This window comes from Buceros rhinoceros, unplaced genomic scaffold (assembly GCF_000710305.1).
Source record: "Buceros rhinoceros silvestris isolate BGI_N320 unplaced genomic scaffold, ASM71030v1 scaffold2231, whole genome shotgun sequence".
In the NCBI taxonomy this organism is placed as follows: Eukaryota; Metazoa; Chordata; class Aves; order Bucerotiformes; family Bucerotidae; genus Buceros; species Buceros rhinoceros.
In genome coordinates, this window is record NW_010392300.1 from 10907 (window position 1) to 26654 (window position 15748).

General features: G+C 36.4%; 1 protein-coding gene across 1 annotated transcript in view; it reads left to right on the plus strand.

Moving 5' to 3' along the window:
- KIF14 (kinesin family member 14) overlaps positions 1–15748 on the plus strand; it is a gene marked incomplete at its 3' end in the record, with an annotated part of 28274 nt that overhangs the window by 9237 nt on the left and 3289 nt on the right. Inside the window, 19 exon segments of the mRNA XM_010144395.1 lie at positions 968–1084; positions 1703–1821; positions 2118–2290; positions 2619–2766; positions 2863–2926; positions 3140–3324; positions 3941–4043; positions 4269–4429; positions 5304–5451; positions 6144–6296; positions 6902–7028; positions 7621–7714; positions 8714–8852; positions 11011–11111; positions 12394–12488; positions 13260–13481; positions 13627–13811; positions 14407–14565; positions 15027–15146. Of these exon segments, the coding sequence (XP_010142697.1) occupies positions 968–1084; positions 1703–1821; positions 2118–2290; positions 2619–2766; positions 2863–2926; positions 3140–3324; positions 3941–4043; positions 4269–4429; positions 5304–5451; positions 6144–6296; positions 6902–7028; positions 7621–7714; positions 8714–8852; positions 11011–11111; positions 12394–12488; positions 13260–13481; positions 13627–13811; positions 14407–14565; positions 15027–15146 (2613 nt within the window).

The window sequence follows — 15748 nt, forward strand, 5'->3', positions numbered from 1 at the left end:
CTTTCCCAAGCCTGTAGCATTCCAGGGGGTTGTTGTGGCCCAAGTGCAGGACCCAGCACTTGGCCTTGTTGAACCTTGTACAGTTGGCCTCGGCCCATCGATCCAGCCTGTCCAGATCCCTCTGTGGAGCTTCCTGACCTTCAAGCAGCTCAACACACCCACCCAGCTCAGTGTCACCTGCGAACTTGCTGAGGGTGCACTCGATCCCCTCATCCAGATCATTGATAAAGACGTTATGGAGAACAGGCTCCAAGACTCAAGGCCCTGGGGAGCAGCACTTGTGGTTAATGGATTTAGCTCCATTCACCACCACTCTTTGGGCCGGGCCACCCAGCCATTTTGTTAATCCAGTGAAGAGTATGCTCATCCAAATCATGAGCAGCCAAGAGAGACAAAATCTGACATGGGGAGATGAGCCTGAAGACAGAAGGGAAGTAGGTAGAGCTCCTCAGAAGTCTACAGACTGACAATCTTCTCCATTCACAAATAACTTCTTAGTTTGGAGCTTTTTTGTTCTGGCTGACTTAATTTTTTTAGCCCAGTTTCCTAATTTTCTTCATTCTTCCTCTTGCCATTCTTGCCACTAGATTATGTTTCTTTTCTGTCAGCACTAGTCCTGAGACTTTTCCACTGACTGCTTAGCTAATCTCCAGTGGTCTACATCGGTAACAGCTTACTGATCTTCATGGTTATTGGATAGCCACAACAGTCACTTCAGACCCAAACCCATAGTTTGCTAATGTGTTGTGTTTATGGTTTATGCTTATATAATTATTCAGCTGCAAATAATTGATACTATGGTTAAAAGTCTGAACTGATTTTCCTTAAAGGGATGTACATGAAGGTATCCTGTCAAAAGGAAATGCAAGTGTCAATTTAAGTGTTTAAAGTGAACATCATGTTAGACTTCTGCTTGCCCTCAGGCTTTTTATTTTGGTTCAAACGCAGCTGTCTCCCTCTTTTGTAGGTAGAAGTTGTGGATGAAGAACAGTGTGATCGTAAGCTTACCAGTCGCATAAATCTAATTGATTTAGCTGGCAGTGAATGCTGCTCAACAGCTCAGACCACTGGAGAAAGGCTGAAGGTAAACCAAGATTGGAAATCTGTGGAAAAAGATTGACTCCAAAGAATACCTCCAAACTCCAAAGCATCCTACTTACCAGGACTCTTGGGCAGGAACTGTAGCTTTTATGCTTATCAGTATTGCCCAGCATTTTGCTCGTGAGAGTGGATGGTCCTAAGAAGCTGTTTTGACTGCACAGCGTGGCAGGCCAGATCTTGCCTAGGACAGCGCTCCCTATGCTGTTCAGGCCTAATGGTCCTTTAGAAGGAACGGGAAAAAAACCTGTCCTCATGACTTTGCAAATCGTGAATTGGATATCACACAGAGTTGGGGCTTGCCCCATTTTTGGGGAATTTAAGTAGAGTTTCTAATAAGAGACTTTCTTTCAAGCTGCCTTGATAAGTTTGATGGTTCTTAACACTGCTTGTTTTAAAGCCAGAGTCTCTGTTTTTTCCAAATGAAGATCTTCTAGGATACTCTTGCATCTTCTTGTTTTTAAATCAGTGGTGACATTTAATCTGGTCTTAGTATGGCTTTACCATACGCTAAATAAGCACAATTAAATCAACAGTACAGTCAATTACATCACACAAGAAAATGCAACTGTATTATAATTATTTTCTTTTTTTTGTTGTTTAGGAGGGTGCAAGTATGAATAAATCACTGTTAACTCTTGGAAAGGTTATTTCTGCACTCTCTAAACAATCTCAAAATGGAAAGAAAACTTTCATTCCTTACCGGGAGTCTGTCCTTACTTGGTATGTACACTTCAGAATTTTTTATATAGAAGTAAAGGCTTCCTCAGATAGTGGATTCTGCTTCTATTCAGGAGGCATCCTTCCCTCCCTCTCTCTCAAATGAGGGAAGAAATTAGCCTGTTGTATCAGATGAAGAACAAAGAGGTCCTTGGTTTGTATTTTAAGTAGCTAACAATCACTCTCAAATAAGTAGCAAGACCCTAGGTATTTTGTACTTAATCTGTTCAGATTAAAAAGTTTAGTTTTCTTTCAATGGGGGGGCCAGGGAGTGACTTCTGCTCTCCTGTTAAATGAAGGTTGTTAAAGGAAAGTCTGGGTGGAAATTCACAGACTGCCATGATTGCCACAGTAAGTCCAGCTGCCAGCAGCGTAGAGGAAACACTCGGCACCCTTCGCTATGCGAAACAAGCTTGTTCAATTATCAACATCGTTAAAGTAAACGAAGACGTGAATGCCAACTTAATCAGAGGTAAGGCTGGCATCTGCAGTCTTGGAGGGTTTTGATTTGCCCGGGTGTTTCGCTTGCTGCCCTGTAGGAGTTGTTAACTAATCTCTTGTGATCGCTGACCTTCTGTCAACTAGGCTAGTACAACCTAGGGTATCTTCCTTTGAATATTATTTTTATTTGTGAGCTTTTTTCCCCAAAGTTCAGATGATGTTTTAGGCTACACTTAAGAACCTGGAATGGGGAAAGGTCTCTCATTTTTAAATAAATAACAGGATGAATTTTCTAGTATCATACTGAAATGTTGAAACCCTATTTTGTCTGGTTTTTGTGTACTGTTTGTCTAATGTAGAATTGAAAGCTGAAAATGAAAAACTGAAGGCAGCTCAGAAAAGTGCTCTGAACGCTGATCCTGAAAAATACCAACATTATTTGCGGGAAATAACATCTTTGAGGGTAAAATTGCACCAGCAGGAGAAAGACATGGCAGAAATGCAAAGGTTGGGCAGTTGTTAATGTCTTAATTTAAAATAGAAATGGTAAAATTGTTATTTCTTTCCTAATACATTGTGTTATTTTCCCCTTAATATATAAAGGGCCTGGAAAGAAAAATTTGAGCAAGCAGAAAAAAGAAAATTAGAAGATATAAAAGAATTGCAGGTATATTTTTTTCCTTCGCTTTCTTAGGTAAATATACAGAAATGTACAGAAAATACAACAGCAGCAAGCCTTGCAGAAGAATCAGAGTAGTTGTAAGATTTGATTTTGTTTATGCTATTCTTTTAACAGACAACTGTGACTTCTTAAATTTTAGTGTGATCTTTGAATGCACAAATAAATTGGTTTTTTAATGCAGAGTTCTCTTTTATTTAGAAAGCAGGAATTGCATTCAAAGTGGACAATCGTTTACCAAACCTTGTCAATCTCAATGAAGATCCTCAGCTTTCTGAAGTGCTGTTGTACATGATCAAGGAAGGAGAAACTACAGTTGGAAGGTATACTCCAGATTCGAAACACGATATCCAGCTTTCCGGAGTGCTAATTGCTGATGACCATTGGTACGTAGTGTTCTTCTTGCACCTGAAGGGAAAGCAGCAAATTTTTTTTTTGTCACCCTTCCCTTTCTTTTGGAGTCTCTCTTCCTTCTGGCACTAACAAAATATGGTTTTCTAACTGAGAAAAATAATTTTTGTACTGTTCAGTGATTAAGGTAACTTCTTCCTGTTCCCTCTAGAAATCTGTTAACCAAGGCAGTTGAATTTCTTTGTTCATTTCATTCATGTAGCAACACTTTGTATTTGTACAGAAATGTTGGAGAATCACCTGATCAAACGATGCTGTTTGATGTGTGATTTTTGCTATTAGATTAAGTTCAGAGGAAAAGCCTGGACAGTTCTTAATTAAAACAAAAAATAGAGAGCAACTTGGCCATATTGCAGAAATACTGTCAAAGTGCATTCCATGCAGTTGATCCTAGACAAAATGATGTAAGAAACTTCACTAATCAATTCTAAAAAGATGTGGGTATGTTGGGAAATTAAAAGCATTATCTAAAAAAATATTCTGATGACTTGGTATTGTAATAATTTTTTTAGTAGTGGATTCTTTTAAAATTAATTTTAGTCTTAAGAAATACCATTTGCAATTAACAATGTAAATGTTGCTTGTTTTCAGTGTTATAAAAAATACTGTTGGCAAAGTGAGTATTATTCCATTGAGAGAGGCAAAGACATACGTAAATGGGAGATGCATTTTAGACCCCACAGTTCTGCATCATGTAAGTAATTGATTTGGTAATAGTAATATGTGCATGTGTGTGATTCCTTGCATTGTTAATATTGCAACTTCAGACTGCAGGTGTTTTTTAGAAGGTTCTGTAACCAGAAATACTTGTATTTTTGATTTCTGGCCTTACCTGTTATGCTTTAAGTACTGTAAATTTGCTTATAAATCTAAAAATTATAGAACAAACTTCTTTCTCCCCCCTGCCTTTTCCCATTAGGGTGATCGAGTGGTCCTTGGGGGAGACCATTATTTCAGGTTTAATCATCCAGCAGAAGTTCAGAAAGTTAAAAGGCCAGCTTGTGGGGCTACACTTTTGCATGATAGTACAAAAGATTTTGAATTTGCAAAGAACGAGCTACTTATTGCACAGAGAGCACAGTAAGTATTGTATCCTCTTGTTCTGAAAATAAATCCAGTTTTTAATGCAACCATGAAATAAGCTTAAGAAATAAGAAACTTAAAATTATTAGTTATTTCACAATGAGAGAAAGTTGGAAAATAGCAAGATTAGTGATAAACACCATTTATAATGGAAATGGAAGACTCAGTTCCGCTGAAATGAATGTATACCTCTGAGAGGTGACCACCACAATCTAGTCCAGTTGTAAGAATGCAGGCCACTGTTAAAGGAAGCTTAAGCTCCAGAGGCCCTCAAAGTGGTGTGTTTCTTCATGTACGTTTTTCTCCGAGCACATGAGTCTGAAATTGGCTTTTGATGTTTTAGAGTGATTTAAAGCCTGAAAAGCAAATGTTTTAGGAAATGAGAAGATCCCAAAGTTAGAACCTTTGTCTTCTGTGATGGTGAAGAATTAGAGACAGTAAAGCATTATTTGTACCTGCTTCATTCCTGGGAGCTACTAAACTGTTCACTTAAAATTTGCATTTCTGCATCTTAATGTGATTTAGTGAGTTTCTATTCCAGCTCTTGATTTTGAGGAAGGTGAATAATCAATTAAATATGGAAATCAAGTGGACTTAATTCTGGAATGTCTTCTATCTTTACCAGTGTCTACATTTTTTTCCCTATGAAATCAAAAATATTTAGGTAAAGTTTTTAGGTAAAAAAAATATTTGGGTAAAAGTTGTTTTTTCCTTAAAAACAAAACAAACCCCAAACCAAAACCCCAAAACAAAGTCTCATTTTTACTGTTAAAATTTGAGGCTCTTGTCATGGTAAAAAAAGGGATTATAATCTCTACGCAGCCACTATGAGATTAAAGCCAGCATTCTAAATGTGTACTTCCACTTGAAGGCTTGAATCAGAAATTGAAGAGGCACGTCTCAAAGCCAAGGAAGAAATGATGCAAAGTGTCCAAATTGCGAAAGAGATGGTTCAGCAAGAACTGAGCTCACAAAAAGAAGCTTATGAAAGCAAAATAAAATCACTGGAGGCAGAGGTGGTAAGTTGCTATTGCATTGTTACACAAAACATATCGATAATATAAAGCAGAGGCTGTAGCATGTTGTTTCTATTTCTTTTATAGTTTTGTTGTGGTTTTTTTGGTCTTGCATATTATACAGTGTCTCAGGAAATGCTAACCCTCTTTTTAAGAAAAAAAAAATAATTCAGCCTTACTAACACAAAGTTGTGAAGTATGTAATACCTTCAGAATTATTTTCGGGATTTTGGTTTATAGAATTAGTCAGGAACTAAAATGTTCATCCAGTGTGAATTTGAGGGCATAGCTTGCAAGTGAAGAAAAATCTCTACAAAATCTAACTTATTCTAAAATGACTTCTAAATTACTACAGTTTTTTAGTTAATACAGCTTTTTCTTCCAAGTTTTCATGCTGCTTTGTTGTTAGCCTTTTCACTACATTTACAATATGTGTAAGTCTTTGTAGAATTGTACTGCATGGGAAAACAATAATAAAGATGGAGAATGTTATTTCTTCAATGTGCTATAGAAGATACAAAGTCATGCTTGCTAATGGGAATATAACCTTTCATTGGGGCCACTGCTGAGTGGTCCACAGGGTCTGCACGTTTTAAAGGTGTTGAAGTGAAAATAAACCTTAATACTTGTCCAGGGAACGGGTCAAGCATGCTGTAGAAGTGGTACCTCCCCTCACCAGCCCTTTTTTGTTTTAGAGAGAAGAGTCTCGTAAGAAGCAAATCCAAGAACTGAATAACCAAAAAGCTGCAACTAAAATACAGGAGCTAGAGAAGGCAAAGCACAGTCTTGAGCTAGAACTACACTTCAAAAAGAAGCGTTTAGAAATGGAGACCTTAGCTACCAAGCAGGTAATTTTAAAACAAACATTTTTAGGCAATAAACTATAGTTTGTTTGTGTGGTGTTCTTTTTTCTTTTTGAATAATTCATGAAATATTTCTGAAGTTCTTTTTGTTTTACATGATTTTATGCAAAAGAACGAGTGTTTTGTTTACACTCTTGAGTGTGATATTGTATAAAATTTGGGGATAAACTAATGTTGACCCTATTTCTTATATAATGTGGACAGTTCTGTTCATCTACTGAACTTTTGCTCCAGGCAACGGTCACATAAGTTATGGCTCTAGGCATTAATCTAAGAAGTGACTGGTTTTTTGTTGGTGTTTGTATATATCTGATTACTGCAATGAATATTACCCTTTTTTTAAATGCTGTTTCTTTTTAATTCTACTATTGTTTCAAGCATGACAATATCTAAGCAAAAGCAGAAAGCTGTCGAAGTTTGAAGACTAAAGGTTTCATAGTGATATAGCAGATGTCCAATGTAAACTTCATTGTGTTCTGAGACTCCTTAATATGACAGTAACAAATTCCTTCAACAAACAGCATGAAGAAGTGTTTGTTGGGTTTTTTCTTTTTTTGGTCTGTTTTTGTACTTTTTAACCTCCCCTTCAGGCTCTAGAAGATCATACAATTCATCAAGCAAAGATACTTGAAGCTCTGGAAGCTGAGAAGCAGAAGATTGCTGAAGAAATACACACCCTTCAGAAGAACCGTGGAAGCAGAAATAAAACTATGACTAGTATGTATATACACAAGGCTGCAAAGGCACTGCTGACTTCTCTTATGCTCGGTGGACTTGGATTTAGTGCATGTGAATCCAGGAGCTTTTTGTCTTCCACTGACGCTTCTCTAATGATCCTGGACAAGAAGGGCCCTTTGGCTGCTATGATCCTTTCTACTCATAAGCCATATGTATCAGACTGCTAAAAGCTCTGTCTTAATCGTGCTCAGGGTGGTTAGGTGGGTGTACACATAGTCTGTATTTACCCTAATCACTTACACGTCCTTTCCCCATCTGCCTGAACTTGTTAGGCGTTAAATCATTGGAGAAACTGGAGAAAAAGAATTTGTTCAGTTTAGTTTGCTGTCTCAGATTAATATATAGTGTCAATCGTTAAGCCTCTCTTTCTGAAATACGCTTTACCTGACCTTTTATAAAGGGGAGGGTAATTTTTTCGCAAAGTATTGGGAATGCACAGAACTTTTGTTGGTTAAATTCCATTCAAGTGTTTTGGTTGTGGTTTCTTTTTTTGGGTTTTTTTTTTTAACCTAAAGTTGTTGCATCACATTGTTTGATCCACTTAATCGTTATGTGCTATATTCTTTATTAGTTCCACTTAACTGGAATTCTCTGAAGCTGTCTGTGATGCTCAAAGAGGCCAACACCATTAGTAATGAATTAGGGAAAAACACTGTTTTCTACAGGTGAGTATCTGAGTTAGTTAAGGTGTTATATATAAAAACATATATTATATACATACACATATATATAATTGGGAGGTGGATTCTGGAAATGCAATGAGCTTTTTTTTAAGTTTTGTTAAATTGAACATGATAATTCATTTTACCAAACTAGCTTTAGTGAAGTGTGTAGCTTAGCCTTGTTAGTTTGAAATGTGTATTTCAAATTTGAATTTTAGATCAAGACTTTAAAGGTTATGTCTACAAACAACTCATTTTGGACTGAGTGTGCTTTGGGGGTTGAATCTTCTGATGCTCATCTCTGTCCTACTTCGGTTCACATATTAAAGTGGTGCTAAAGCACACTGTCTGCATTCCCTTTGGGCAAGGCTAACCAGGGGAGTATGTGCCAGCCACTAGGAGGGGTCCAGTGCACCAACCCACAATAGAGGTGGTTCATACCTACAGTGGATACTGAGTATTTGGGACCAGTTGTTTCTCTCCAGAGATCTCTTGGTGTTCTCTGCTACTTGCCACTTGTAGCTGAAGAGTGTTCTAGAAGTGCTCCTACGTATTGGTCAGGTGAGCAGAGACGTATTAGTGCAGAGAAAATGCTGTATCATTTAAAAAAATCCCTGCGTTTATTGTAGCATGAAGTCAGGACTTTCTAGATGGTGTTCGTTACTGTGTTTTTCAGATGTTATCTTTTTACCTTCTTCAACAAGAACTCTGCCAGTAGAATTCTGTAGCATATACTTGATTCTGAGTTTCTAGGGAGCCAGGAATTTGTATGCTTGTATCTACTTCTGCCTCTGTATGCGGGGATTCTCCTTTTCCTTTACATAAAATTAATTTCAATGGCTAGACTAATGTTTGTTTTGTGAGATACACGATGTCTCGAGCAATTTCTGCTTGTAATCACATTTTTTTATTCTCTGTATAATCCTACCTACAAGTACGTTGTTTATTTCTGCGATATGAATAATGTGTGTTGTCTTTTTTTTAACTTTCTCAAATTCTTAGGCATGACAAAATTGATGATAAAACAGGAACAGTGTCTTCTGTTCAGGTGCGGGTTCGTAACATCAAACTGGGAATAGCAACTTTTTGGAACCTGGAGAAATTTGAGTGCAAACTAGCAGCAATGAAAGAAGTCTATGAGGTCAGTAACTAGTGAATAAAACCAACTTATCAGTAATATTACGTTGAAGATAAGATTCTGATAATCCATACGGCAGGAAAATCTTGTGTTGGGGTTTTTGGTTGTTTTTATGTGCTCTTAAACATCAAGACACTTGATTATTTTTTATTAAACGCATGTGCACACACTTGTCTATCACACAGAAAAAGGACAGTAGAAATCAATGACTTTATTGAGGTCATTTTGTGTACAAAGTGGGAGGCAGCAAAACCCAGGACTGCTTTGTGGTTCTTTCGGTTGTTCAAATTGTTTGTTTATTCTAGAGGAAAATTTGACATTTGAAGTAAGTTAATTTGCTGCTGGTTGCTTTTGTCTATGTGCTTTAAGTTCTTCAATGGGAGCTTGTAAAGACATTTTTCCTTTTTCTTTTTTTATTAATCTGACAGGAAAGGTGCACATTAATTCTTTTATTCCATTGCTTGTAATCAGGCTAGCTGGGTGTTTTTGTGCTGCGCGTCTCTAAATGTGCGGTACTTTGTTGCGTATCGTGCTCTTTTGTATCAAAGAGGAGGATGTAAAATGGAAGAAAGCAAGAAGTGGAAACAGTGCCTGTATTTTATTCTGTATCCACAAAACCCCCTGTAACTGTCAGTTAAAATCCTTGTAGTTATGTAAAGATGGACAATAGTTCCAAATTATTGAATACAGGTGAAATTGCAGTATCAGCTTTATTTGCTGAAACAATGTTTGGTGGTTTTTTTTTTTTTTTCTCTGAGGACAGAAATGTTGTATTCCTGTTGACTCCATGTGAACAGTGTTGTCATTGCATGCCATTGTATTTTTTTCCTCTGTTTGAGAGCTGCAGACTTGAGAGACCTAAGAACTACTTGGGGAATAAAATAATAAAAAACTCTTAGATCTGGTGGCTATTAAAAATAGTTTCCTTTTTCAGTGGCGATATTCTGAGATTTTTCCAATCTCCGGGGCTGATCATTGAGTTTTTTTGGTTTCTGACCTATGAATTGCAAGTTGGTTTAGACTGCAGTGAAATAATTAAAGGTAAAGGAGGGAAAGATAATCAAGATGCGAGAGCTGGTTAATGTGAAGAAATGATCCAAAGCATTCCAGTAAAACCATAATGATCTTGTGTTTTACACTATACTATTCCAGAGCTTTTTTGATTTAAAAAAGAAAAAAATATATGTTTAAGACCAGGTTTTAGGTGAAGAGAACAGCTTGTATAAATGTGTTCTGTCCTTGAATTTGTGATTTGGTGGGGTTTTTTTTTTCCCCCTGATTATATATCAATTCTTTCCATTCTAATATCTGTATTATGTTTAGCCTGGAGCAATGTGGAATTGAAATAACTTCAAATAATATGGAAATAAGTATATGGATGTTTGCTATTTCTAAATGTAAATCACATTCTGGCATAAATAGCATACCTGAAGTTTGCCGAGGAAGAATCTCAACTGTTGGGGCACTGAAGGTGCTGGCAGGGAAAAATACGAAGGCTTTTTACACTTCAGAATGCTCTTTTTTCTACTTTAGAAAATAATTGCATCTCACTAAAGAGTTTTGTTTCATATGAAATAACTTCTTCATATATGAGAATGTATCTGAAATAAAAATCTATCAATATTATTTTCAAAAAGGAGAAACACTCCTGTATGGCATGATTCTATAATATGCAAGTATTTCCAGTGACAGAAGAATATTGCCATGTTTACTTCTAAACTGTTTGAATCTTATCAGAGACTGGAATCTATTTCCTGTGGAAAACTATTGCTAAAACTGTTAGAAAAATTGAGATATAAAATTAAATTAAAATTGTAATTTATATGCTCAGAGTTTTAATGAATCTGGTACATGGTGAGACCTGTGAAAAAGGTTTTTGGTTTTTTTTTTTTCCTTGGTGTTCCTATTTCTCAGAAGCTGTGTGGCTAGGTGGCTTTGCTAAGTATTTATGTTGTATTACTTTGTTTTCGAATATTTACACCTCAAGTTGGCTGGCAGTCAGTTGTCTTCTAGATTTTACATAACCTAACAAAAGAAAAACCTTTAAAACTACTATTCTGCTGTTAGTAGAACATGTCTTCATACATCTGTTGAATGCTTTATTATCACTCTACTGCTTTTTAATCCACCTCCTCCCCTGTATTTTCTTTTTTTTTTCCAGAGTAATGATAGGGATAAAGCTGCTGATGTATTTTATGACCCTGCTGATGAGTGGGAACCTGACCTTTCAGATGCCTCAGTTTCCTCTCTTACCAGAAGAAGGTGATGATAATTTGTAGCTCCTTCAGCTGCACTTAAAACTAAGCAAAAAAAAAAAAAATTATCTAAAACTGCTCCTGTGCCACTAACATAGTTCTCACTTATTAATTCTTCTTTTACTTAATTATAATGTCACACTTATACCTGAATTTTCATTTAATTTGTATATTTGTGAGGATGGGGAAAGGTTTAAATATGTTACCTTACTATGCTCTTACTGGCTTCACTTCTCAAATGTGTGTTAGTATGCAACGTGTTGCTAATAAAAATTGCATGGCCACTAAAGCATTTGGGCAGATTAAACAGCAGTATTTCACAGCGTACGTGCGGTGTAGGTCTGGTTGGTGCCACAGGGTTTTATATATGACCTGAAGCTGCAGGTAATTAAAGGATGTTTCAAATTATTATAGAAAGCTATCTCAGAAAATTATGCATCTGTCTGCAGCACAGGACTTTTAAATAACCTGCAGAAGACCCGCAGGTTAAGGTTATAGATACCCTCGTATTTAATTGGTAACACAAGTGATTTTTAAATAGGCACTTGGACATCGGTTCCTGTACTTACTTACCCCGTACACTGTGCCAACTCATGAGCTGTCTTCTGTTCATTCATTCTTTTATCTTTCCTCATGGGCAAGAAAAAGGGAGAAAAGTTCCTCCAAACCCAGAAGTAACTTTTTGTCAGAACTTGTTTAAGGCTTTCTAAACCATATGTCTAGATATCATTAATGTAGAGTGAAATGGGTAGTTTTTAATGTTTTCTTCACACTTTTCTAATATGAAAGCATTGGTTTTTTAAGGAGTAAATTGCAACTGCTCTGGGACCTTGTATTTGAAGTTTAAACTTTGCAAGTCAGTTACAAATATTGTTACAAACTTCTGCAAGTTATAGTTAATAAGGGAGATGCTAACAGAGCATTCTGTCAAGAAAACAAGATCAAAAAAACCCAACATGTCTCTCTATGATCCAAGTAGGTAGGAAAGAAATGTGTTTTGTCTCAAGTTCTAGATAATAATAATCCAGTAATAAAGCAGTAGTTTAAAAATGGGAACGTGGAATGAAGATCCTGCTATAGTAGCAAGAGCCTTAAGAAAGTAATTAGGATCCATCCTAGGGGCTGTATTGTTTTGCTTTCACTCTGTGTTAAGTTCCATTAATTAAAAGTAGATTTTTGATTTGTTTGCCTGATATAAATATTCATTTAACTTTCAGTGGGTATGGGAAGAGAGATTCTATTTACATATGGGGTTTTTTTCATATTTTCACTTTGTTTTCCTTTCCTAGAAGTAGAAGTTTCATGAAGAGCAAGAGAATTTCTGGATGTTTGTCTGAGATAAAGTTGCAACCAGTTCGCAATGTACAGGCTTCCTATTTATCAGGTGCTTACCGTATGGCAGAATACCTTGCATTTCGTACTGAGAACTTGAAACTACTGCACGCATGAAACATACGCATTTTAATAATTATTTTAAACAGTGGGGATTGGAAAACAAAATGAAAAATGTACTGTTTATAATATCTTCAAGTTTATAGTGTCAAGCTGGTAATGGTAGGTTTTTTGTATTTTTGATCATGCTTTTTTAGGGCAAAAACTTCCTGACCAGCACTTACAACTGTTATTTATGAAATTTATCTAAAACATGGCTTCGCTTAACTATGTGAGTTAACTGGAGAAAGATGATAGTTTATGTAACGAATTGCCAGAGCCTGAATAATATAATAGTTAATATAATAGTTTGGAGACTTTGTTTGCTTGACTTGTTGCTGCTCATTCAAGTACTGAGGTTCCTCCAAGCTTTTTGTCAGGTTTTATAAAACTTGTTTTCTGAAATACTAGATGCTTTGGTGTTACAAATATTTTTATGCATTCAGTTATTTTAGATTGTCTGGGTGTTGTTATTTTCTGTCTCTCTGTGAGTTTGCTTGTTGAAACAGATGGATTAATGTTAAAGAATTTGGCTATGCCATATGTTTTTGTAGTAACTACATTTAGAAACTAGAACATTGTATAAACCTTTTTTCTGACTTGCTGTCTTGAGTAGTTCAACGTTGCTGAAGCAGCAGTATAAAATAGTCATTACAAAGACACACTGCCTTCTCGTTCCTGTGAAGAGTTTCTTGCATGTATGTTTTGTTTTTACGTTATACAGGTTCACAACATAAGCCCAGCATGTACCCAGGCTTTTCTGAATCATTTCTTCCTGGAATTTGCAAAGAATCCATAAGTTCAGCTTTAGGTTTACTGGAACAGAATCATGAAGGAGGGAAGAGCATAGCAGACAGTCTCCTGACTAATTTGTTTATAATTTTTTCTGGAGTGTCTGCCATTTCAAAAGCCTATGAACACCAAGATGAAGAATGTCCAGAAAACTGTAAGTCTCATTTTCATAACAGCTTAAACATTACTAATGACTTGTCTTTCCCATGCCCAAGCACTCATGTTTGCCTGTCAGAAGAATTAATGTTCCTACTTTCATTTGCAAAGGAGACCTTCTGATAGCTCTCTTTCTCTTGCAGTTCTCTCTCTTGATCATGCTGCTCAGTCCTACAGTGTCAGAATTCTCTCTGCTTTTGACCAGCTTGTGGTTCTAACCAAGCTCTGGCTTAACGATGCCCAAAAGTGCCCTGTATCTATAAAAGTTGATGAAGGAATAAAACAGGAAGTAAAGAACTTGGGTGGTTATTTACAGTTGCTATTGCAGGTAAAGTATATTAAAGAATTCATCTGTGTAGAGAACTTCTCTGCATTAATGCATATTTACTGCACACTTGCTAAAAACACTGAAATGTCCAACGTGTGCAATGACAAATGGGCACACCTAAGGAAGATGAGCAGCAAAGGGTGCATTTTTGCTGGTGAAATTGGTACTTCCGTATGCTAGTTCAGAGTAACGCAGACCTCTGTGTGCCTAGGCCCTGATGACAGCATAGGTTCTTAAACAGAAAAGGGGAAAACAGAACACGCAGTGACTAGAGCAAATGCTAATTTAGATTGTGAAGTGCTACTATTTAAAAATTTATAAGCCAGTGGCCAGTAAATTACTCTTGTTCATGCTACAGCTTTGTGAAGAGTGGTGTTGATTTTTTTAACTGTGTAGAATAACGATGCCATTCTTCTCTGGGGTTACAAGGTATGGTCTTTTAGCTGTGGTAGAGAAGCCTTCAGAAGCAGGAAGATGTAAAACTGAAAATGACTGAAGCTATTGTGTGCTCTGAACCCTTGTATTATAGAAAGCGTATGCTCTTTGAGCAGAGATGTGTTCTAACTTCGGTGAATAACGTTCCTTTATTTCTCAGGGCTGTTCTTCAGATATATCCTCGATGGTAACAGAAGCATGCCGCAAAGTAAACCAAACAGTAAAACAAACAATGACATACATAGGACACTTGGCAGTAGTCACAAGAGCTGGTATTTCACTTTCTGAAGAGAATAACATTCCTGCAATTAGTCTACAGGTGAAAAAAATATTGATTAGAAATACTAATTTTAATGTTGACATCACACTTATTTTCAGTAACTGTGCTCAGAAGCAAATTATTACACGTAACTATTTGATGGACTGAATTAAGTATTTTCAGAGTTTATCTAATACTTCACTTTTAAGGTGAAAATGGATGCGTTTAATACCCTTGAAAATTTTCCCAAAAAATAAAAAAGGAACTTTAAATCTGTATAACTTTCACCTATAAAGAGAAAGAAATGCTATGCTTCTAAGATTGCATCTGCACTAAGATTGTACAGGTCTATCTGTTTCGCCAAAATTCAATACTTGCTTCATATGACTGAATAGACCAGCACTGAACAATACACTCAAAAAACCCCCCATGTTTCTAGCCCACTGGGAACATTTGTTTTAACTCAAGGCCATATCAATTCCTTTAATCAATATGTTTTGAACCTTTTTTTTTTTTTGAAGGGATTTGTACTAGCCATTTATGATGGAGTAGTCTCAGGGCTGGAGTTTCTCATTGATACTGTACAGGAAAAAGCAAGAATGGTGCAGAAAGAACTCACGAAACAATATCCACAAAATGAGGTGAGATTAGAGTAATATTAAAGACTGCTGTTATATCTTAGAGACACTTGATCACTTGATCCTGTTATTCTTCAGCAATTCTGTCTAGAAATTGTATAGCAGAAATACGGTTGTGATTACTAACAGAGGTTTGAGATGGGTCGTAAGTGCGAATATTGACTGCAATCTTGCAGAAATTTTGACAGTGTTTAGCCTTTCACCCAGGTGTACTTTGAATGTTTGAATGTATTTTACTTAGAATGATGTCTCTGTACTTTGGACGGCATTTTGTGCAACCGTGAAAGAGAAGTAGAATGTGAAAACTGGCACAAAGGAGCAAGTGGACCTTTTATTCTGTATGCTGCTGTTAAGTTTGATCTAGAAAAGGATTGAATATTTAATAGGTAGTAACACTTTATGATCCTGAAAATGAATTGTTATTTTATATTGATAATAATAATCACCCCTGCTGTTCCTACAGTCAGTGTTACTGCCAGGATGGTTACTAGGAAGTTTGAAGACTTCATTTTGTCATAGATTGTTCTTACCATCCTCGTCTCTAACAGGATGCTATCTAAATGTTAAAATAATTCAGTGTTCTCTTTTAAGAGCTGGTCTTTCCC